Genomic DNA, 26,213 nt, shown 5'->3' on the forward strand with positions numbered 1-26,213 from the left:
TAGCAGACATTAAAAAAATACTTATCGGATAATTGTATATTTTATTCTTCCATTTATAATACAGTATTCCAAACATGTATGCATTGTACAGATATGTAAAATTAATAAAGTAAGCTATATACTGATTTATCATTTTCACCCCATAGACACAATATGGTATGAGCCACGTCGTGCTGAAATGAATGGAGCGTTGGACAAATGTTGTTAACACAGGAATCACGGAAATGATTTTCTTATATTATATATTGTTCATCAAAACTAAAATCGTACAGAAATATTCACGATGATGATGTCAGAGTTTAAACTGAAAGCAGCTATTCTTGTATAAACGGAGGAAAGCGTGCGCTTTGCTTTGTGTCTGTTTGTGATTGGACATTTCCAGCAGTTGTGCTCATTCCATCCAATCAGCTATCAAGACAATGTCAAATGAAATGCCGTACCTCGCAAAGCAAATAATGAACTACCTGCTGTAATGACCTGCGGTTCAAAAGTGATTACATTTATATGTAATAGAAATCATGATACGTGTATATAAAGCATATATGTACAGCTGTACAGCTGCTTTGCTACAATGCAACACTGTGAAAAGTGGAAAGACAAATCCACTGTGCAAACCTCAAACTTTTATGCCAATGTTAAATACTAACGGTATAAAGCATTGTGGTTTGTAAATAAGAATTATTTCAGTCATCTCAGTAGCTCTGATCAGACCGCAGATGGCGCTAGACACGCATGTGAAGCATATGGACTTATGGCATAAGCTTTATACAGTAAAGGTCCAATGTGTCATTTTTTGGAGGATCTATTGACAGAAATGCAATATAATATACGTTTATACATCAGGCCCAAGGGGAGTGAGGGTTTACCAGAGCCATTGATAGAGAGTTGCGTCAACTCCTTTGACTCCAATGAAACATTTTTTTTCACAGCAACGGCAGTTCATGGAGCCTCTCAATAGTTCCCGGAAGTTTATTTACTAAGTTACGCATAGAGCTGCGTCTTAAAGGGATACTTCAGCCAAGAAACAAAATTTCCTCATGTTTTGCTCAACCTCAAGGCTGAATATGCCTTTCTTCTTAAAGAATAATGCAGTTAGAGGTATAATACCACGTACAATTTTTCTTCCAAGCGGTAGAATGGGGGGCAATTTTTTGAAGCATCAAAAACTTTTTGTATCATTGAAAAGCATCATTAAAAGCAGCTAGTAGTTACTTAAGTTAAGAGATAAAATAGAAAAACATAAAATACAATCTAATCTAGTTTTCTAATAGCTATTGTGTAATAGAGCAAATGAGTAAAAAGGTCACATGATAAATATGCCAGCTTACCTTGATATTGACGTCTAGAGTATGCCGTCCCAATGTATGGTAAAGCACAGCCGAAGTCAATCAGTTTGAGGTCTAAGGGGTTTGTTAATTGTTTGTGTGGATATCATTGTGAAACACGCTGTGGTCAAGGCAGTGACTGCCTGTGCTAATAAATCTGCGCAGTTCAATGCAGGGACCAGGGTACTCCATGACAATTTTTAAGTGATCCGAGTAGTCAAACCACTCAAACATTTGAATGACGTAGGGGCTTATGGGAGGTTGATGCAGCAGAGCCATCGTTGCCACTTCTCTAGGCACACATTCATAAAGGCCACCATAGAGAAAAGAGTACAAGGTTACTTGGCTATGGGTAACCTATCAGATTTTAAAAACTAATATTGTTATATTTGTATGGATGTTCCATCAGTTTTCTCTTTGTAGGCTATTGTCTATTTCAGTCTATTTCGATCTGAATATCTTGTTTACCCCAAGTTAATATTAATTGTATTGTATTGTAACTAAATGTAAATTAATTATGTTTAACCAACTTACAATATTTAAATAATGGTCATATGGATGCTTGCGTATGTATTTGACAGGTACCTGAAAATGAAAAACACACAATAATTATTAAAAGTCTGTAAACTGTTTAAAGTGTACATGTTTTGAACAAGACATGAACATGAATCTCCAGGTCAGGGGTGTCCAACCCTGCTCCTCGTGAGCTACCGTCCTGCAGACTAGAGCTCCAACCCCTTTTCAACACACCTGTCTGTAATTACCAAGCAACCCTAAACACCTTGATTAGATGGTCCATGTGTGTTTGACTGGGGTTGGAGCTGAAATCTTCAGGACGGTAGCTCACGAGGAGAAGGATTGAAGACCCCTGCTCTAGGTACATAAAATGGTTGTTGAATTTGGTAAAATACCAGTTGGCCATCAGATTTACGGACTGATTTCAAGACCTCTCCGTAGCAACCTCATCCCAGAAAATCTCATTTTTCATAGATAATCAAAGTTTTCTGAAAAACACACCGAGAACGTGATAATACTGTGTAAAATGTTTTCAGTTCATTTCATTGGCAAGACATGGTGAATGTTTGTGGTTTCTTATGATTCACTTAAATAAGATGTAACTAAATGGAAGTATACATATAGACAGACTAATATCAATACATAGACAGACAGACTCACCATCACTCGGCTCGAGGCAGGATGCACATGGGACGAGCTTGTCTGGCAACTCCTGACAGCATGGGTCGAAGAAACACTGTGCAGCATTATGTAATCTCCATATTCTCTTTCTTTCTTCCTCTTTTTCGCATGTTGTTCTAAAAGACAGAAGAACAAACACAGTGGTTATCAAAAAATACACCAGGAAATATTTGACAAGTGTGTTATTATCTTCAGACTGAGGCACAGGCAACTATTTCAGTGGAACAGCAAATTTAATGCTAATAATATTTGTAATAAACAGCTGTTCCTATGTGTCAAATGTAGTAAACATCAGACATCTGCTGATAATTACAAGCTGGAGTGTAAATTAAAACAAATTAAAAGACCACTACAACATAACAAACGTAAAAACCACACAGTAGTGATCTTCTGTCTAAAAGCAGCATACATGTCCAGGTTTACAGGTGTGTCCCATGTGGTTTGTTCTCAACATTGTCCTGCTGGCTGACTCTCTCTTTGGCTTCTGCTGAAGTATCAGCCGATGTCTCTGTCTGCGTACGACGTGGTACCGAAGCAACACTGCACAGCATTACGCATTCTCTTTAAAGCGATATTTCACAGGCAAAACAAAATTTCCCCACGTTTTACTCACCCTCAAGGCATCCTGGCTGAATATGACTTTCTTCTTGTAGAATAATGCAGTCGGAGTTATAATACCACGTATCCTTTTTCTTTCAAGCAGTAGAATGGGAGTTAAAAGAGGGCAATTTTTTGAAGCTCCAAAAGTGCATCCATCTATCAAAGAACTGCTCGACACGGCTCCACGGCTTATATAATGTATAAACTGTAGTTACAATTATTCATGAGACATTATAAGGTGCATTACAATGTATAATTAATACATTAAAGCTACTTTTATAATTGTACATATATGCTTTAAGTAAAGTGTTACCAACCATTGTTTTACCACAGTAACCACGTTTTATGTTCGTTTATAGCTGAAGTAAAACCATGGTTGATTTTCATAAGGGAAAAAATGAAATATGAAGTGAAGATAAACTAAACACACAAACGAAGAGTCATCTTTCAGAACATTAGCCTACAACATTACCACGTGTTATTATTGTATTAGTCCAGCAGGTGTCACTGTGGGTTTGCTGTTTGTTTTTATACTGCTTAACACAGCAACAGTGTTCTCCAAACACACTATAACCAACAATGATATGATATTATAACCAACACATACTGTATGCAATCGACAAAGTTTTTTTTTTCATCAGAGCTATTAATATCTGTCCACTTAATCGGAATGTGAACTTGCAATTACAAATACAAGTGCTCTAAAACACAAACATTAAACAAGCAAATATTTCAATAAATGGATTATACTGGGTAAATGGGCATTCTTAGTCTTTTTTTTGTTGCCCCAACAAAAACAATACTGAAATTATACGTTTCTGAAATATTCTTAATGTTAATTTGGGTTTTGTTTGCATTAGACTGATGACATTTAATGTAGCTTTAATGTTCTTTTAGAGTATTAATTGACAAAATCACTCATCTTCATTTAAAGTGACGTTTTCTGAGTTAATTCCGACGATATAAGAACCCCATTAATACTATCATATACTGATCAGTAACATATTCGGTCTCTCTCTCAAATTGAAAGGAAGAAAACTTTGTTGATTGTATAGACATACAGTAAGGTCCATAAATATATATGCAGATAAAATATAATATATAATAAAATATTTACAAAAATGTGAGGGGTGTACTCACTTCTGTGAGATACTGTATATAGAGACTTCTCATAGATCCTGTGGTTAAAGCCTAAACAAATGGGTATAAGATGTCTTGCACACAGGTGCGTTGAGGTAGGTTGGAGCTAAACTCAGCAGGACACCGGCCAAGCTTGGGGACCACAGCTTTAAGATATAAAGTAACTGTATTTTCCGACCTTAATTTTAAATTATTCGTTATGTTTTAAGAGTTTTACATGTCTAGGAAAGCAGTAAATAGCTCTGAGCAACACTTAAAACAACTGAAACAAACTTCATGATGACCGAGGCGATATACAGCGCTTATGCCATTTAAAAGCGTAGATCTCTCCTCTGGTAACCTCAATTTGAGATTCCATCACCTGGAATACAAATCATACACACGCTTATCCTTTCAAGGGATAGCAACTAGAGAGCGGAAGTGCATTTTCAGATTTTGATTAAAGATTATGAGGCCACATGATTTTAAAAACATAATGACCCGCATAGATAAATTATTTATAATAAACAGCAATATTCCATAAAAAATAAGAATTGTAATTTTTGATTTCATGGGGACTTTAACACTACACATATGTTTAAGTACCAAGAGTACAGTTAGAATGTTGCACAAACATATTTAACATGTGCAATTTAAAAGAATTAAAGGGATAGTTCAGCCAAAAATAAAAGTTTTGTAATCATTTCCTCATTACATTTCTTTGTTCTGCTGAACACAAAGGAAGATATTTGTCAGAATGATAGTAACCAAACAGATCTCATCCTCCCATAGTATTTATTTTCCCTACTATGGCAGTAAATGGGGGCGAGATATGTTTGGTTACTGACATTCAGCAGAACAAAGAAATTTATACAGGTTTGAAACAAGGGTGAGTTAGGGTGAGTAAATGATGACAGAATTTTCATTTTTTGGCTGAACTATCCCTTTAAACAAGAAGTGCTCCTGGACAAGCAAGTGTATGTATACGTTATGTCATGTTGTAGTCTGTGTTGAAACGTGTTTTAATATACTTGCTAGAATTTCACTGCATTTCTGGTTGTTCTTTCTGTCTGAAATCTTTTATTGATCTTAAAGGGATACTTCACCCAATAATGAAAATTCTGTCATCATTTATTCACCTCAGAGTTGTTACAAATCTGTATACATTTTTTTGTTCTGATGAACACAGAGAAAGATATTTGGAAGAATGCTTATAACCAGACGGATTTTGCCCCCCATTGACTCCCATAGTAGGAAAAAATACAATGGTAGTCAAAAGTACCCCAGAACTGTTTGTTGTCCTACATTCTTCAAAATGTCTTCTTTTGTGTTCAACAGAACAAAAAAAGATAAAGTGATTTTTCTTAATTTTTCTGAAAAGCAAGGTTTGCTATGATTGGCCAGTTAACTAGTGCGTAGTGATTGGTCAAATACTGCAAGCGTGTGACGGAAGTGTAACGCCTCTTACCATATTTGGAACATCAGGTTCCTCTTCAATTATACTGACAGGTACGCCCACCTTACTCAAATCATACCTTAGTCAAATCATAGACCCCTTTCTCGCAGACGTCACGCTTACAAAACAAAGGGAAACTGGAGGCGGCCAATACCAGCACAGATTCGGCTACATAAGGAGTTTAAAATATCATCTTGTTGTGTTGTTTAGTGCCACAATCGACAGAATTCAGTCTCCAATTTAATATTTTAACACATACCTGCTGCCATTGCCAAACAAAAACACGGACGACAGCTGTAGTTAAACACAATAAAACTAGCGGACTGAACCGAAACGATCATCAAAATTGCTCGCGTTTCACTTCATAACACTTAAGATTAAAAAAATACTGTCTTTTGTTGGTGTGGATTATGATTTGGGTATGTGTCTAAAAATATCTCACATATGCCCAAATCAGAAACTGGGGAACAATGTTATTTTTCACATGAGTTAGCATTAGCTTTTGAACTCATAGGGTATGCTCGCTAACTTTGTTAGTTATACAACTAGCAACTATCGGCCAGAAACTAAACATAAAGGAAACTGTTTGTCATCTCTTTTTCTTTAGTTGTCACAAGTACATTAATATAAAGGGAGAGGGAACGGTGAGAATGCTCATGTTATGTATCAGGTTTGTGTTCAAGCAAATGCATTTGCTAACATTTGCCACTAGTACTTTAGATTTATACGCTCTCAGGTTATCTTTACTATACACGCTTGGTTTCTCTGTCTGGTAGGTGTAATAGTAACTGGAGGTAATCCTTTCAGTTCATCCCTGGATCCATTGAGTGAGCGTGTACAGGTCGGCCAGGTTCATGGCGTTAAAGTTAACTTTTTCAAAAACAATCGCGGTCCTAGACAGTGAGTGACCTTAAATGTTCAAACTTAATCAACTTTCTTTCTAGTCATTGTCAAAAAGCAAGCAAACAAAACGTGCTACCTAGCATTAGAAATGCGGTCAGTGGGATCTTTCTGCCTCCAGCTAAGCTCCGCCCACAAAAACGTGTCACAATGTTTATTAACAGTAAAGGCGTCTATACCACGAACTGACGTAGATTTGTGGGGGTGTGGTTACACGAGGCGTTTCAGGCAGGTCTGGGTGAGCATTCGCTTTTAGATAGAATGCATCTTTTGATTCGACACTTTCATTTTTTACATCTGCACTACAGATAAATCATGTTTAATGCAGCTCTGATGTTTCAGATCATAAACTGACAGAATCACTCTCAATTTAAGTGAGGTTTGTTGAGTTCATTCTGACTATAAAGGACCATGAACAGCATCATCTACTGCTTTCACAATCTGATTCCAGGTAACATCATCTCATGTGTCAGTTGTGTTGTCTATTATCATTGTTTGTGATGCAGCCAGTGGTTGTTGAATGTATCTTTGTGTTTTATTTCAGCTCATCATATGACAGAAAGACTCTCCATTTGAATCTTGTTTCATTATGAACAGTTTGTCCATGTTCTGATCTTTAACATATCTGATCCCCTTCCCAATAATCATTCTGTTTTTTTGTTGGCACTTGGAGGGGTCTCTCTCGCTCAATATCTCTGACTTCTAAGAGGCACAGAAGAATTCTGGCCTGTTTGACTCTGGTGCTGCTGAATTACACATTTATAATTTTCTCAAGCTCAATTCTGAGTTTTGTTAATCATATCACTGAATGGAAGTTTTATCAGTAACCCAGCAAACACAGAACGTTCCCTAATGGTTATTAATTGGTTATTTTTTAAACCAGAAAATAACTAGAAAGTAACGTTCCCTGGTGGTTATTTATTGGTTATATTTTTTAAACCAGAAAATAATGTTCCCTGATGGTTATTTATTGGTTATATTTTTAAACCAGAAAATAATGTTCTCTGATGGTTATTTATTGGGGGTTTTTTTAACCAGAAAATAACTAGAAAATAACGTTCTCTGATGGTTATTTATTGGTTATTTTTTGCAACCAGAAAATAACCAGAAAGTAACGTTCCCTGATGGTTATTTATTGGGGGTTTTTTTAACCAGAAAATAACTAGAAAATAACGTTCTCTGATGGTTATTTATTGGTTATTTTTTGCAACCAGAAAATAACCAGAAGTAACGTTCCCTGAGGGTTATTTATTGGTTATATTTTTAAACCAGAAAATAATGTTCTCTGATGGTTATTTATTGGGGTTTTTTTAAACCAGAAAATAACTAGAAAATAACGTTCTCTGATGGGTATTTATTGGTTATTTTTTGCAACCAGAAAATAACCAGAAAGTAACGTTCCCTGGTGGTTATTTTTTTGAAACCAGAAAATAGCTAGAAAATAACGTTCTATTTCCGTAAAGAAAACTTTCCTGGAGAACAAAAAACGAACCTTAGAAAATAGCGTTCTGGGAACCAAAAACTAACGTTGGGGGAACGTTCTGGGAACCAAAAACTGACGTAAGGGGAACGTTCTGGGAACCAAAAATTGTTAGCTGGGAGGCTACCTGTCATATACGAAAGTCAATAGTTTTCTGATCTGTCTCTTGTTTTTGAATACTCTTGCTGACTGTTTATTGTATTTGTTCATGAAGTCTCTTCACACACGCACACGCACACACATCAGATTTCACTACGATACACAAGCAAAATATCAACTTTTACTTATATAGCGCTTTTTTTTACCATTTTTATTGTTACAAAGCAGCTGTACATGAAAACGTGTTAACTTTAAGCAATACATTAAATTTATAAAATAGAAAGGGTATCAAGAGCAAAGTGAATAGATACACTCTCATTCACACAAGACCAAATATACAGTGCGCACACACACTCACATAAGGCAGAAGGACACGCGCAAAACTCATTGCGCACAAACACGAAAAACAGGCACACACTCAGCGAACAGTCGCGCACAGAAACACACACACACAACCCATACGCTTGCCCGCACACATACATGCACTGACACACGGACACACACGTGTGAGTTTTTTTAAGAATTTTCATGTGGTTATTATGATGCACTTTTGCAGTACTCTTTTTACAATACACAATATACTGTACGTATTCATACAGACTAAAGTTATTCTACTTTACACATATTTGTCTGTGTGTCTGTAAATCTTCACATATGTTTCGCAATGTTTTCAAGCAAGACGGTTTCAAAGCAACAAACGTTACTGCGCATGCGCGCGTCCTGGACTGCCCTTAAGTTCTTCATTCAAGTGTTCCACTGTTCATTTGTAAAAGCTCTACATTTGTTTCAGCAGCCAGTAGCAGCTAAAGGCTAAACTCAGATTTTCAGTCTGGACTTGTTGCAGAAAGTCTGTGCCGGTCTGCAGATTTGATCAGTTAGTGTGTTTCTATCTGAAACTTCCAAAAAGTCTCTAAGTGTATGATGTCTAGTTTAAAAAAAATATGTTTTAAAAGTCTTGTAGTGTATTCCAGCCATAAGAAGCTGATTTTAAAGTTGGTGCCGTTTTAAGAGACCTGCAAACACCAATTGAGAAATGTGAGCAGAGTAAAGACATCAAACACTTTTGTAATCTGTGGTTTTGCTGTGCATCAATTATAAAAACATTATAAACTCACCTTGTTAGGCTTTCTCTGAAGTTTTTAATTTAAGTTTTGCTTATTCTTCTTGCATTCAACAATGGCCTCATGTACTGTTGTAAATATATTTTAAAATGTATTTACTAACATTAACAGTGTTGAAAGTAAAAGAAATAACAGCAGGACCATGTGAAAATCTGTTGAGTTTTAAAACAGTTACATAGGAGATCTGTTGGTGGCCCCTCTCTCAAAAAGGTACATGTAGCTCTTAAGGAGACATTGCCATAGTTTTACACTTATTTTGTGCTTAGCAAGTGTTAATTTTGTTAAAAAAAAACTCAAGACAAATCAATAAAAAACAAACCGGTAAAAATAATGAAAAGGTACTAAAATTTAATAATATTAAAAGCCAGAACATCTTTTGACAGGAAAAAGCAAGAGGAAAATGTTGGTTTAGTACAATATATATCAGAGTGACACAGAAATCAGTCATTCCATCCCTTTTTTTTACATTATAAAAGGCCCGTTGTCTTATGAAACAGTCTCTATGAAGCAGAATGGCATCAGAATACGATATGAACTAGGAAAACCAAGTGACTGAATACAAAATAACGTCACATTGGGGACGGGGGCAGTATTTTCTGATGAACGCGTCCATAGTTGTAGGCAAAACATTATTTATATAGTTTTTTGTTGTCTAGAGATTTACACATTGTATAAAGAATGGAAGTACAACTAAGGAAAAGCAACTGAACTTGACATCATTTACAACATCTACACTTAAAGATGGTCATGCTGTTTGCTGATAACAGGATATTGTACGTTGTCACTCTCATGTCTTTGAACGAGCGGTACTGCGTAAAAGAATACTGTCGACTCTTCTTGCACTTTTCTCAGAATAGCATTGAGTTCAAGAGTTTATGGTAAAGAGTTTTTAATCCTTTAAAAACATGTGATGAACTTTCAGCGATCGTCTCATTGGCGGTGCAGGTCAAGGACGTTTTTGAACATCTGGGTTTTCAGAGGAAGTTGAAGGATTTCATGTATTGCCATAAGATTTTCAGCATTCGTGTAAGATTGATGTTGAAAGGAAATCAATGAAAGCTGAATCCCAAAATCTTTAATATGTCCATGTCATTTGGTGGAACTACTAAAAATGTTTCTTCCTGGGTATATGATGGTTAATATTCACTATGGTAATGAGATTTATTTTCTTCATTAACCATACAGAAAGTCAGGGAAATGTTGCATTGTCCTCAGTTCTTATTGAAAAATTGAACTGTTCCTCAGATTTTTCTGTCAAAATAAATGGGAAATAGAGTTGTGACTGGTGTTCTAAAGCAGTATGTCTGGCGCTGCTTTGAGACAGTCAGCTGCTCCGTTGATTCATTCGAGGACGGCAATGCTGGCATGATCCAAACAAGCTATCGGTTCTTCATTACAGCATTCTGCAGAGGAAATGCATTCATAAACACAGGAACACCAACAAAAACGGTCATATTGCAAAAATCAGTCTGTCAGATTTAATTCATCATAAGTGCTGAAATGCCTTTAATAGGGATCTGGCTTGATGCAACAGGAACAGCACAGCAGGTCCATTCAACACGCTGACCTGTAAAGGGCGTCCTTAATCCGTTTTGATAACTGTCGGGCAAACTGTATTTTCATGCAAACCAGAAATTCTACACACAGATCTGTAACTTCTTATTTTAACATGTCTAAATACAAATTAATACATGTAGCAATTAATCAAATGTAATGTCTATAAAGCTTTCATGTTTACGCGATATCCATAACAGTCATGGAATCATGGGTGTCGGAACCATTGTGTGTGGGTGGGACAGGTCCCACCGACTTTTTAAGACCAATGATATTGGACCCACTCACTTTTAGCAGCTCTCATTTAGCGCAGAGCGCCGTCTGTCAAATCCATTCCACTTAAGGAATGCTTAATAAATAAAACTACACTTTGCGTTTTAGCTGGACTTCCTCAAATCCATTCCACCTGGCCCATTCTGAGTCCATACAAATGAAACTCCAATTCCACATTTTAGCTAATACAGCCTTAATTTACACTTTGCTGCTTCCATAAATCCATTCCACATGGCTCATTCAGAGTCTGTATAAATTCAACTCCATTCCGTTTTGATACAGCAAACTACTACTCACGGGTGTTTCTCACTACACCACTGAGGCCGCTGGTAATCTGGCATCGTTTTTACTCAGTTTTTCTGGGAGAGGACCCACCCACTTTTTTTGTGCTTCTGACACCCATGTATGGAATACTGAGTGAGCACAACCTGGGCAACAGAAATTGCTCTTGCATTCAGGTGGTTACAGGGAACGGATGGTGACACCTGCTGGACAAGAGGTGCACTACAATAATGCTTCGTAAAATCATAATACCACTAAAAACATATTAGCGAATGCCTCTGGGGTTTTTAAGAATATACATCAGACCTAGTAATTGTAAAATCAATGTGTAATGACAGACCTGGCTCAGAGCTGCTGTTGGGACGGGGCTCTACAGGAGGACACAGTTCGATTTCTTTTTCGCTTTCTTCTTTTCCACTGGTGTTTTCCTGTTAATTTGTCTGACCAAGTCATAGAAGATCTGCATTGTGTAAAACAGACAAGACACAGGCGAGTTATTAAATGCAGTTAGAAGAACACATGACTATGAGAAAACAGGTGTCATTGTGTGCTCACGTCGAGGACGTTGATCTTTGATTTGGCGGAGGATTCTAGAACGGCACAGTTGTTCCACTGTCGGGCCAGATTCTGTCCCTGCTCCTTCCCCACCACTCTCTCGTCCTCCAGATCACACTTATTACCCACCAGTATCATCGGCACCTATAAAGAGAGAGAGAGACACCGAAATACATTTGTTTTTACTGGTAGTTGACAATCAAAAGTAAATCAAAGGGTTATAAAACAGTATAAAGATCTAATATTCTAATGATAGGCCAGTTCAGATGAGGTTAACACTGGTTATACCGCTGCAGAAAATAATGATAGTTTTTTCTCTTATTCGGTGGAGCCAGCCATTATTAGGTTGTCGCAAGAAAGTACTATAAACTATAAGACTTTTGGACAAGCAACAGCAAAAATCTATGTAAACACAGACAGGGCCAAACTCGCAAGGCATTGGAAATGCAATGCAAAATGAACTTGGTTTCCATTTGAGTTTTGGCAGACAAACGCAAATACACATCAGCGTAATAAACTCGCAGGGGAATGCCTGTTTGGAATTCATCATTTTTTATTTTACGTTACATTAATATAAAATATATTTTACGGTGGGTTTTTTTTGCTGTAGTATTGAAACCGGTATGAAGAACCATATTTCACTGGTACGGATATACTGACTGTACAGCAAAGGATGTCATTTCGTGGTTTCAGAGAACACAGTTCAATTAACAGGACTTTAAGGGGGGGCTATATATTGATCGCTCAAGGCTTTCCCAATCACAGGCCAATGAAAACAATATTGATCTTATGTCAGGTCTTCACACATGCACTAGACCAGCATAAACGATCTACGGTCTGAATACAGAAACATTCAGAAATTCATACAGTGCCCTTAGATGGGACAATTAACATGAAATAAGAATTGACAGTGTGTAAATGGGTGAACTATCCCTTTACCTTCCTATTTGAGTAGTTGTATGATTTCACTCTGGGTTATGGGCTGTCATTTCATTCAGATGAATACAAGAAGGATACATGAGTTAAAGTCACTAAGAAAAGCATTTGATAAGGATTCAGTGAACACAAAACCAACCTAGTAATACAGTTCTACTTTAAAAAGGAATCATGGACTTGTCATTCAGACAACTTACTAGTTGATGTCACTTTTTTGTATAGTAAAACAAAATTCACATCCCAATAGATTTTCCCCTTTTCTTATACAGTATCACAGCAGCGGAGCGCACACAGATCCCCTCTCTCCCCGGACCACTCGACTAACACCATGTTTGGACTGGCCACATGGAAAATGTTTCAAATCTAAACAAACTAAGAAGAGGTAGTGGTGGGGGCAGGTATTTCAGCATAGGCCTCTATAGAGGGATAGAACTAGGAATGTCCCTAGTCAGCTGAAAACTAACAGCAGCACCAAAGCAAGCCAAAGATACAGAACGAAATGAAGAGCGACAGCATCAAGCACCCCCAAACCAACCCACATCCACAATTACCAATGATGAATGACCCTTATTACTACCCACATAAGACAGCCAATGGGGTTAGTTCATCACACGGGTGGAAAATGAGTCTAGAGTTCGCTCATACTTTCCCAGTGAGAGCATCTGGCCTTAAATCAATTGAAACTACAAACATGACCACTATACAGGCCTCTTCTGGGTTTGAACCTTCACTGTGGATCGGGATTTTTCGGCCAGTGCGGGTCACCGAGGCAGTGTGATGGGAGAAGCTTGTGGTGGAAGGCCAATCAAAACAAATTCCAGAGTTGTTAACTTCTCAAGGCTGCAGTCCGGTGGGCTTGTGCTTCACACTACGCTCCAATGCTCGCACCCGGCGTTCCCTCAAAACATGTCCAAAAAAGGATATCCCATGACTGACAGAGCAAGGCGAGGCAGATAGGCTGAGGGTGAGCGGCTGCAGGGTGTACACCCATGACAAGCTTGTTTTATCAGCACGCCAGTTTTGCTATGCTGACATATATTTATTATATTTGTGCATCAGGAAGAAGATCAATAAATAAAACAACGCTGGACCAAAAAACATTCCATTCAACAAGCCATTTAGCAAATGATGCATACAGGGAGTAAACACTTTGATTTTCCAATTTTCTTGACAGATTTAGAGAAAGAGAGAGATAATGGCATTTTAAACCCTACCAGGTGCATTCGGATTGTGATGAAAGACCTATAATGGCTTCAGTAAGGCAGTGATTTGTTCAGCTAAGCCGGTTAAGTGCTTTTTAGGACATGTATCCATACATAAACATCCACTCAAAGGGTTTTCTCCCACACTTACGTCCTCTGTGTCCTTTACTCGTAGGATCTGCTCCCGTAAGTCCTGCAGGTCGTTGAATGTGGACTGCGCTGTGATGGAGTACACGAGAGCGAAGCCCTGACCGTTCTTCATGTACAGATCCCTCATGGCTGTGAATTGCTCCTGAAGGAAGGAAGACAAACATGAGTGTATCTTTTTAATACTTGCAAAACAATTCGGAATAAAATTGACGGTTATTACTCTAGTCAAAAACAATTGCAGAATCCATGTAAAACTGTAATATGGCTTTATAAGTAGAGCCATGTGCACTTCTAGGACACTTTTGTGTGGCATTTACATCATGCATGTTTGTTGCATCTGAAGTAAAGCTTATATATAAATATGAATGATTATATAAGAATAAATTTGACATGGGATTTTCTCATTCTCATGACCATAATGTGCTAGGCTATGACTGTGTGTGTGATTTGTGGTCATTTAAACTTCCAATACAGTACTTTCAATACAGCAAAATTTGAATATTCTGAAAAAAATCATTGGATGTTCCACTAGACGTTTTCAAAAAAAGAAAAAAAACTGCAGAAATAGCAGGAAAAGAAGTGTCCATGAGTGATGTTCTCATTTGCGTAACATTTCGTTTTATTTGAAGTAACATATCTTCCAACTGGCTATCCTTTAAACAGATTTCTTTAGTTACAAGTTTAAAATTCTCTTGTCGTACTTTTACATGACAATGTTGATCATCATTACCGTAACATGTAATTTTCCACTTAAAAAAAGTTACATTTATAATTTAAAAAATCTTCATTATTGTCTTATTAGGTTAGATGAATAAAAACTTGCTTGTGCAACATGGCTTCTTGTTTTTAGCTAAACATGCTAGGTATTGACATTTTCAGGCTGTTACGGTAATGAGTTCAAAAAATGTGTGATGCAACTAGTGTTGTCACGATACCAAATTTTTGACTTCGATACAATACCTAAGAAAAGTATTTCGATACCGATACTAAATTGATACCATGCAAAAAGAACATACAGGAAGTAATTAAATAAAAAATGATGAAACATAAATAACTTAAAATTCTGTTATTTTTTACTCTTACAACTTACACAACCTGCCTTTATTTAAAAATAACGTCACCACACAGACCTACATATGAGTGTCAGGTGTCAATCTATGATACAGTCCTAAACGTGTACCTGTCTCAGTGTTTGCTGCTGTCTACTAAGGTGAAACGAGAAAAACTGTTAAAACTTAAATTAATCTACATAAATACTAGCTAAGACCTTAAAGCATGGTTCAATTCATTCACTTCAATACATAAAAATTAATTAAAAACATTACATAACGCATTCTGACATGAACTAACAATAAATCTTTTTTTACAGCATTTATTCATTTGTTTATGTAACTTAATACAAATCTAGTTGTTTATTCATATTAGTTCATTGATAAATGTTAAATACAACTGTTAATATTTTAAATTGATTGAACTATTTATTAAATATTTATTAAATCGGTTGAAATGAACCATTACGATGAATAAATGCTGTAGAAGTATTAGTACCCATTATTAGTTCATGTTAGCTAACTAATGTTTAGAAATGGAACCTAGTTGTAAAGTGTTATCAATAATGTTGGCCTGTCACAAAATAAATCATAAAGCATTATTCAGGCTATTGTTATCATTCACATACGCTACCTGTCAATTTTAAAGTTCTTTAAACGGGTTGGGATGTCTGTTGGTGAAATGCTTTGCCAAGCTGATCATGTTGGCCCTTTTGGTCTGCAGATTTTGCACAGACGGACTTTGTCTTTAACTCTGCTATAATGCCCCTTTGCGCATCTGCTTCACTGACAAGTCGTGAACAGACGGAAAAGGCACTTATGTTTTCCGCCATGACTTTCATTTCGTCGTCACCCCGAAATCTGCAGCGCAAATATGAGGAAAAAAAGTTGTACGCGTCCACTGACTGAAGAGAGCGCTGAGAGCATATGCGCGCACGCACGTACGGCTGCCGCAAATGGACGCATTTCAGGATGCGTTTTCTCTGAAACGCGCGCGTCATTAAAGTACCGGTACCAAATAAATGAGAAATTGGTATCGTTTTAACAGAAAGGTGTTGCGGTTCTTTTCTAGTACCGGTGTATCATGCAACACTAGATGCAAGTACCTTTAAAATCATATGGAAAGCAAGATTTTGTGAAATCAATCATTACAATAAACAACATTTCTATAAAGAAGTGTGTTAGATTAACTCAGAATGTGTCTCATCCAACACGATTGTTGTAAAGCATCTCTGATCCAACTATGAAGTTGAGGTTCAGTAAAAATGAGAACTACATTGTTGTCAGATCTTTCAGGACATTATAAATAACATCACACTTCTGCTGTTGCGTCCGTTCCAAGTCACAGTTTCGCTGTGCCTGTGTGTTTAGGAAAATGTGTCTCTTCCATGACCTCAACCCTAAACTCAGAACACAAACAAAAGACAGGTGTGGATTCTTTATTTGTCTGCTGCGGTATACTCTCAGAGACACAGAGGTGTGGAAACGACACACAGGCCGACAGCACTTACCGTTCCTGCTGTGTCCAGGATCTCTAGCATGCACTGCTGGCCGTCCACTTCCACTTGCTGCACAGGGAGAAGGAGAGAAAATTAAAGGACACAGAGACAACAGGGTTCCACCGCCTGCTGAGATATTTACAAAAAGACAAGAGAAGCTTCTGAAGACAACAGCTACCTTTCTGTAAGAGTCTTCTATCGTGGGGTCGTATTTCTCCACGAATATTCCCTGTACAAACTGGACCGTCTGCGAGAGACATGAATATTGACTTTAGGTTTTGCGCTTAAAATTTTAACTGAGAATGTGAATAGAAAAACAAAAAAGCAGACATATTGAATCAGACACAGCCAAAGCAATTTTGGATGTTGATGAACGAATTATTCCTATGGATCACATCATCGCTTGGCCGAACATCTGAAATCTACTTGTTGTGAGGAGGACGACTCACCAGGGCTGATTTGCCCACACCACCAGAGCCGAGAACCACAAGCTTGTATTCACGCATGGCCGGGCCTCTTCACCGCAATCCTCAGCGCTCTGAAACAAAATCAGAAGAGAGTTTAAGAGGCTTTCTTGCGGTAGGGAGTGTCCCGGATGGGTGGGGGCGATCACGAGCATGACCTCTTAAACGCAAAGCAGCTGTGGGTTCTGGAAGGAAGTGTATGGTCTGGAGCCAGGACTGAGGCCTGCTGAGCCTCTGGGCCTATATGGATTTAACCCGTATCAACAGACCCCACAGCGATCTGACCGCAGTATGAGAGAAAACTGCATGTGTGACATAAAACACTGCTACATATGAGTGAAGCTTTACTAAAGGTTTGCTTACAATGCTGCATCAATATCATGGCGAGAATCAATATTTCCAGCTGCATTTTTACAAAAATATTTCTGGGAAAGATAATATTGACCACTATTCTTCAGAGGTCAAGTCTGGGAGCAGAAACGCACTCTTCATGTCCTACTCGACCAAAAGATATAATTTTATTTAAATTACGAAACAAAATTCATCACAATTTTGTTCCTTCATTGAATCATGAGTATCATGAGTATACCAGGTCAATGCTGATTCCCATCCTTGCGGTTACATGAATGCATTTGGCAGATGTTTTTATCCTTAACATAAAGTGGCTTGCATGACTTTCAAATACATTTTATCAATGAATGCGCTCCCTGGGAACTGAACCCATAACCTTGTTGTTGCTAGCACAACAAGAACACACAGATACATAAGGCCATGCGAACCTGAACAATCTCAAAACACTTTGCAGAGTTAACAGTTAACCAGCACTGGCCTTCAAAGCAAACAAACCCGAGTTGCAGTCTGAACACCATTTTTCTTTTTAAAGCAACGTGTGATCAGCGACAACCTGTTCTCAATCACTTTCATCCATCCTTATTTGAACATTTTGAGTCCATTCTTCATATAAATAACTTGACTCTTCTCAAACTGCTTCAGCTGTGGTGTCGAATCTGTTCAGAATGAATAATACATGTCGGCTAATCCCTTCAGTGTAAAGAGCTGTCACACTAGGGCTGGGCGATGTAAAGATGTTATCGTATATCGCCGATGTCTCGCAAATATCCCGATGTCGATTACAACAGACAGATACCAGACGATAATTGAGAATAATGGAAAATACGCGTTATAACATTATCATGCGATGTAGGCTTTAGCGTGAACGTTAATGTTCATATGCCCAGGCAGTCAGTAACAGTGACAGAATTTTGGAAACGCTGTTTTGTTCGGTTAGCTGCTGTTTTCTGCCGGTCGCGAATTGTCCTACCCTGTCAGATTTTCCTACCGCAGGGCAAAACTTAATATAATCTAAACCACATCCACAAAATAAACAGGTAGGATGATTTTACAATGCAAAATACCATGTCAGATAGTCCTACCATCTTAAAATAAGCACAAAATAAATTTACATCGTAAATACCGTCACATCCTACCAGCATAAAAGAAACATGTAGGATAAATTTACAGCGCAACACCCAATCAAATTGTACTATAGGTATTAAATATGTAGAATGATTTAACAACGAAAATACATCATATTCCCGTAGCAGTATAAAATAAACCGGTAGGATGATTTTATAGCACAAAAAAATTACGTAACATTGATGTGCGCATGCCTGGTAGGATAATCTGACGGGTAGGATGAAATTTCAGGAAACCTGCAACATTTTTCTACTGCATAAAAGCTATGGTTTATCTACGCGCTTTACCTGATGAAAGAAGTCACTGGTTTGTGCGCGTGGCGCGCCTGTGCGTGCGTGTGCCTGCGTTCGTTTTTGTTTGGCACTTGACAGGTCCGGAACGAATTCCCTCCCGGTCCGTATATGATTGATCATCTGCGCAATGTTGCATGAAGTCAAACACATCCGATATTATCGGATATCGTGATAATTTTGAAGTCGATTATCGGTAATTTTCTTTTAACACGTCTCCCAGCCCTACGTCACACTTTAACCATTCTGCTGACTTTCACATATTAAACACGCAAGCCTCGCTCAGATTTTCTGACGTTACACCTCCCAGATTCAAATATTGGAAAATACCAAGTTGCATGCAATCCAGGATTCTCATCCAATGCTGTTTGGAGAGGTTTGTAGGTGTCATTGTTCGAATGCTTTGCTCTGAACACCGACCAATCCTGCGAAACCAGAATCGGAGCAGAGAATTTTTTTCCTTTAATGGTAAAGGCAGTGAGAAAAGGCAACTGGATGCCAAGACGAGGTCATCGAGAGGAAAAATGCCCAGAGGTAATGCAGGACTACAACTTAGATGTCAGGAGCAGTTCGGAAACAAACGTCTTTCAGCCAGAGATTTAAAGCATGCAAACACGTGAAGAGATACAGAGTATGACCGCACCTTTTGGCTCACGCGAAACAGCTGCAACTTGCACCAATCAATTCAAATGAGGGTTGGAAACAAGCAAATATGTGCGTGTAAAGTCATCTACAGCAACCTTTGTTTGTCTAGGACATGCTCCCAAAAAAAACAAAACAAAACAGGCCAATCTTCCCTTGTCAAGCATGACATCATTATCTGATTCACTCCAAGGAATCATCTTTCCATGTAAGGATGTAGAAGATGTTTCTCGACACAGCATGAGCGCAGCTGAAACTTCCCTGAACTACTCTAAAGGCAGACTGAATGGTCTGCGGAGGGAAACAGCTGATCTGATGAAAGTCTTTTGAAGTCGTAAGATAATAATTTGGCTACGACTCCATGTAAGTGTGACGGTCCAGAGAGAGGCTGAAGCCCGTGGAGGGTCGGCGTGCTGGACTGGTGCTGTAAAACTCTGGCCAGCTTAAACATTGGACAGAAATATGGTTTGTTTAACCCTCAATTTAAGATTGGCTTTTTGCACAGTCAAATGAAAGAAAAATAAACTTATTTTATATTTAGTGCAACAAATTTAATTATGAACTTCACTAAATTGGCACAAGCTCCAGATCGGCTTAACATTCATTTTTCCAAATTCATGTAGAACAACACTCATATTCTCAATTTTGATTGGTTGAACGGAGTAGCAATTAACAGTTTACACATACAGAGAAAGAAGAGTGAGACGTGTACCTGGATCGAGCAGGTCATTATAATATATTTTAATTTAGAATAATAGTGGGGTTCACATCACAACTATAACGATAAAGATACAGAGAATGATATCGCTAGAATCAGTTTCAGAGCGATTTTTTTTCCAGTTGATGAACAATAAAACATACTGACAAACAAACTCCGGCAGATCTTTAATGGTTGGCCACTGTTGATCACGACGCAGGTTTAATGTCTGAATTTAAGATTGTAGCGGTCGGAAAGCAGTGTTTTTACGATAGGAAATTATATTTTGATGTGACGCTTACAAGTCTGAGCAAGCTGGCAAAATATATGCTTTACACCCAGACACGAGCGCACCTTCAGTTTTCAGAGAGAGCATACAGCCTCAGGTTTTGAAGAAGAGACATTCGGGAATGATAACGAAAGTATTAGCAGCAGGTCACCTACATTCATTGTAGTGACTGGGAACAGTGCCGCACGTGAGCTTAAAATAAACATAACCTTATCGTCTGCTGTGAATGGAAATATAGTTAGTTACATTTAACGTTAGAGTTATCGTTATAATGTGATGGTTAAATATGCCCTCTAGAGCATATCACTTCAGATATTTGCGATTTAAGAACAAGCAGTGACCTCACACCACCTGTTGACAGAGGATATGTCAAGTTGCCAACACAATCTTATGGGAATTTGTAACTATTTTATGGGGTGGCTAATTTGTGTGAATGCTTTCGCTCCTGTGATAGTTAGGGGCTTCAGTATTGCATTTTATTAATAATCGTATGTTTTTGTACAACTCATATAGGCTAGAATGAATTTATACGAATTGGCCTCCTTGTAAAATAGTTACAAAATCTCATGAGGTAAGGTTAAATATGTGGGTTCAATTGCACATACAGCCACATACTACTATGTAGGTGGTGGTAGTACGGTAAATGTTTTTTGCTAAAACCATGGTCTTTGATGATTCATAAAATGCAAGTACTAAAGTGGCAGTACTTTGAGTCATAAAAGCAATGAACTGGCCATGTGCATGTCAGTTCACGTGCGTTTTCTTTACGTCTGTATGTGACAGTAATGTCACCACACATGGTGCTTATTCTCAATTGAAGACAACAGACAAAATGTGTAGCTTTCAATATTGTTCATCCACTCCGTTACCTTAACAGTTCAATGCTCCTTGACATTGCAACCCATACAGGAAACGGCTAACTGCACCGACATCTGTCTTAGTCATCGTCAACAGTTTTTACATGAACAGACTAAAGCCACATTTTTCATGATTTGAGTTGTCTAAACGGGCAAAAAAACCTCTGACGGTAGCCATCAACAACCCAGTCAACAGTGAGATGCCAACTGAAACTAAATCAAGAGCACGGAATCAACAAATCAGTCTCAAATGGGAATGTGACAATGGCTTTTCTAAATCACCACACTGCGCCACATGCTTAAAACCAAACTCTGAAAAAAAACTCACAAAGTAAGACTGGGGGAATGTTGCACACGGTGAACAATGAAATGGAATGTTTTTAATACTAATACTGAAAGCTGATCAACCTCTATAAAACGCCTTACTAACACACAAAAAAGATGAAAGAAAACCACAAAACCACCCTAACTAGGGATGCAACAATACAGCTCACCCACGGTTCAATACGAACTTCGGTTTTGGCCCCCCGGTTTTCGGTTCGGTTCTGATGGCTTCTGCACATTAAAGTGTTTTTTGATTGTTTTATGCTTGTGACAGCAACAGAAAAAAAAAAAAAAACTATTTTACTGAAATTCTCTTTATTTTACTTGACTATTTTATTATCTCTAAGCAAAAAAACCTTACAAATTCCTGGTGTATTTAATAAATGTAAAGATTTACACTGGCAGCTCACAGCAGTTTTTGGTTTACTGTTCATCAACATGCCAGTAAAATAAGCTTTCTTGAAGAGGTTTTGCGCATCAGAATATTTAAAATGACGTAAAGCAAAACTTGTGATTGCTGTAATGAAAGTAAACGTGCACTCAATGGGAAAGGCCAAAGATAATATATTAACAAGATGCACCACTGCCATTGCAATTAATTGGAAGAAATGCAATGCTAAATAGCTGCTTGGAGGCGCACTTGCTATGACGTAAATAGCTGTCCGAAAGGCCGCAGAGTGGCGTGACTTTCGTTAAACGGAGTTTGGCATGGTGCTGTAGACGCTCTTTCTGCGTGTGCTGAGAGCAACGCGAACATGCTGCTTTCGTATGCGTTGTAAAAATACATTCTTGATGTGCCAAATTTGGACATTATCACTGGCATACAATAAAGCCAGCTCCCGTCTGCTCGTCAGCATTATACTCAACAGCACATTGCTTCTCGTGTTGTAGGCAGTCTCGCTTCACCGCCCGACCCCCACTCGCTATTAGATATTGGAGATGCGTTTATCTATCTCAGCATACAGATAAACACGGACAGAGCCGTGTCACAGTGTAATTAAACGCACAGAAAAAATTTAACGCAAACCGGAAAACCGCAATTCACTTACACGTATTGAACCGTGGAGGTCTCTGCTTAGCAATGTAAGCACACTTAGTTGAAATGGTCCAAAATCACAGCATTGGTACTGCATAAAACAAGGAATAAAGAATCCTGAATGATGAATTCTTAAAAGGCTGCCACCCAAAATCTATCGGCTTCACCTGACAACATCATTTCAAGTTAACCCCGTAAGGCATCGTCAACTGGCGGACCGCTGGCCGGATCCGGACCTTTGCTTCGTTTCATCCGGACCGCGAGACATTTAAAATTTTGACTCTTTCAGTTGTTTAAATTGAGCCGCGCGTCTACACAGCGAAGAATCACATCACGCGTACTCTCAGGGACATTTATGTAATTGATCTTTTGTCGCTATATCCTGTGATATCTTTTAGCTATAAACGCGCTTCATTTGAACCCTTTCCGCTCCGCGTGCACTGCTTTTCTCCCACCAAAGACGCGCCGCATGAAGAGCAGCAGACACGTGCTTATTTTAACAACACTAGTGCAGACACGCTGAGCAGATAAATGGAGACACAACAGTAAACAAAATGCAGCAATATTAAGTATTTGTTTCTGTCTGTTTACTGTTTGCTATATGTATCCAACCTTTCAACCAGATTTACGATATTTTATGAACGTTTTTATCTAGCCTACATTTATCATTTGCATTATTGATCAGCATGTAAACATCCGTGTCCCTGTGAAAACCCAGGCTAAAGTCTCATAAACGAATTAATTATTAAATAACAAGCATCAAAGATTAATTTCAAGCATTAACTAAAATTTTAATCTTTGAAATGGCATTATTCAATCAATATTGAAGATATTGTTGTTATATTTTCACAGAATATTCTGTAGGATGATTTTATGTAGAAAACAGTAAAAAGACTCGCTGTGTTTTCACTAACAGGATCACATTTTGTTCTAATTGGGAACTTAAAGATAGAAGTAGTTCTGGTATGAAAGGCATGGAAAGGCTAATTTAGTAAGTAATGTTTTCTGTTTATGATGAGAGCAATTTAATTATTACATTAAATTTGTTGTTTGTAGCTTTTTTATTTACAAATATTAATGATCAGACTTCTATTAAGAGGGCATTCCCCTAAAGCCACAGAGCCTACAATACATACATACTGTGGATATCAAAATATAAAATAAATGGCCTGATAAAAGATCATAACTTTTATATATATATCCAAGTGGGCTAAATTGATTAAATATTTATTTTTTGTTATTTAAAAAAAAACATATTGTCCGGACCTCCGTTTGGAAGAAAGTATAAAAACTGGACCTCTTGGAACTTTAATTGAATACCCCTGCCATAGGTCATTAAATACATGAGTCAAGATGAGAAACAGCTCAACTTGCAATTCTCCAACCTCTTCCTTTCATAACTTAACCGGCAGCATCATAACTAGAAATGTGGTCGGACTTCCATTTTAGAGATGAAGAAATGAGTGTTGCTGCATCAGCCACCTGCCGGGCCTTGTGAGGATGTGCCAAACTACCAGATCTACACGTTACAGCAGCGTTTTTTTTTTTGTGATAGAATAACCATTGTCATTCATTGACAAGAAGTTCATTCATGAAATACTGTCAGAATCGGATGGAAAGTGACAGTTTAGAGATTAGTTGCAAGGCAGAGGAGCTCATTATTAGAAAGTGGGTGGAAGGGTGTGCTGACTAAACAGATGGCTTTGATAAAAAAGGCAGAAAATGTTTAATGTGAACATGCAAAAACCTGAAAATGGGTACAAATGAAAGAAATCATTGACAGGCAGAGACAAAAAAGACAAGAAAATGTCCCAGATAGGGTCTTATCTTCCAAAAACCAAACTGACGAAAAACTCCCAGCCTTCTCCCATGCTTTTGAAACCGATTTAAAAACTTTAAAAATACAGACACCAAGAAGATCTGACCTACTTTAAATAAGAAGCTAGAATAAACAAACAAACACAAAAACTCCTAGACCTGGTTTTAAAGACTGTGTCTTAGTTAACTTAGGATAGTTAAGTAGCTTTTATAAAAATGCCCTAGAAAAAAAACATTACTGGTGTACATACTGAGACAAAACAATGGCACTGACATATTTTAAGATATGTCAGGGCAAATTATTTTCAGTTAAAACGACTCGAATATTAATTTTAATCTGAGACTACAATTAAGCCTTGTCTGTGAAACCAGTCACTGTTTAACAGGTGCAACCAACAGACAACACAGAAACATAAAGCATAAAAACCCAAGATTAATTCTGTAGAAAATAAGGAAGCCTTGTTCGGATTAAGATCAGGAAAGGGGAACTGAAACTGCTTTGCTAAACACCGGTGTCACTCAAAAAAACATGTACTGTGTCAAATCAGCAAAAGCCACTTAATGTGTTCCAGTCATCTGGGAGTGACACTAGACTTAGACTAGGGTTCACGTCTGTGATAATAAAAATATCATGTTGGGTCGATTAACTACCAGATCTGAACATTAATGTGTCAAATGATACGACTAATCTATGCTGAACCTGTGAAATATTTCCGTTTTGATTGCTCATATCGTAAAATGCTTTATTATAAGAACTAATTACAAAATAAAATACTGCATGGTCGGCAACGTTAAACTGTATCTGGCCTAGATGTTTACCCAACCAATCCACATAAACAGATAAGGACAATCACAGTTTTAAAGACACTACTTTAACTTCAAATAACCATAGACATTTAAATTCAGAATCTACGAGAGGAAAAAAATATTAACGCGAATAATCATTTATGAATAGTTCCTAGAGACGGTTATGATAAAAACCTGTTCATTTGAAGCAGCTTTAAATCAGTCAGTCAGATCATTGCTAATAAGCTAAACTGTTGAAGCCTACCAAAACTACTTAAAATAACTTTCTGTTTGAGAGATTAGACACGTTAACACATTCGTAGAGTTACAAGTACCTAAACACGACTAAACACATTTAAATGCATCTTTACGTATTTTTTGAGGTAAATTAGCGGTCCTAAAGCGCCTGTTAGCGCGCGCTCGTTTAGCCACCTACCTTCACACACACACCCGCCCGAAATATCCGACAAATTCAAGCGTCTTCAGCTGCAGTCAATCTCAATTCCGTTTATTCACAGCAGACTGGATCATTCCACGAAACAGCACCCACGGCGAACACGAAACAAGGCGTTGGGAGCGGAAAAACACTACCGTGTTGCCCTCACTGCGACCTCCCGAGCCGCTCACGTAACGCGCCTGTCACTCACTCAGGGCAAGCTAGCGCCGCTATTATAGCGCAGAGGTTTCTTCACAGCTTCCGGTGTCGGGCGGAAACACTGGAGGTTCCCCAACAAAAC

The 26,213-nt window shown here is 37.9% G+C and overlaps 1 protein-coding gene across 1 annotated transcript; it reads right to left on the reverse strand.

Annotated features, from left to right (window-relative positions):
- Positions 1 to 9,292: 9,292 nt before the first annotated feature.
- Positions 9,293 to 26,139, reverse strand: rap1ab (RAP1A, member of RAS oncogene family b). The gene is made up of 8 exons (XM_057362039.1): positions 25,913 to 26,139; positions 17,247 to 17,335; positions 16,976 to 17,044; positions 16,810 to 16,866; positions 14,251 to 14,391; positions 11,962 to 12,105; positions 11,747 to 11,866; positions 9,293 to 10,700 (listed from the first exon to the last, which is right to left on the reverse strand). The coding sequence occupies exons 2-7, from the start codon at positions 17,301 to 17,303 to the stop codon at positions 11,777 to 11,779; spliced, it is 558 nt and encodes a 185-aa protein (XP_057218022.1). The 5' UTR covers positions 17,304 to 17,335; positions 25,913 to 26,139; the 3' UTR covers positions 9,293 to 10,700; positions 11,747 to 11,776.
- Positions 26,140 to 26,213: the final 74 nt, after the last annotated feature.

The sequence above is a fragment of the Triplophysa rosa genome, linkage group LG20 (genome assembly GCF_024868665.1).
Source record: "Triplophysa rosa linkage group LG20, Trosa_1v2, whole genome shotgun sequence".
NCBI lineage: Eukaryota > Metazoa > Chordata > Actinopteri > Cypriniformes > Nemacheilidae > Triplophysa > Triplophysa rosa.

What these genes read in the sequence shown, in the direction of transcription:
- rap1ab (XM_057362039.1), bottom strand. Translation starts at nt 17,303, where the DNA reads ATGCGTGAATACAAGCTTGTGGTTCTCGGCTCTGGTGGTGTGGGCAAA. An exon ending in GTGTGGGCAAATCAGCCCTG is followed by an intron (nt 17,045 to 17,246) that starts GTGAGTCGTCCT and finishes TGTCTCTCGCAG; the next exon opens with ACGGTCCAGTTTGTACAGGG. An exon ending in TAGAAGACTCTTACAGAAAG is followed by an intron (nt 16,867 to 16,975) that starts GTAGCTGTTGTC and finishes CTCCCTGTGCAG; the next exon opens with CAAGTGGAAGTGGACGGCCA.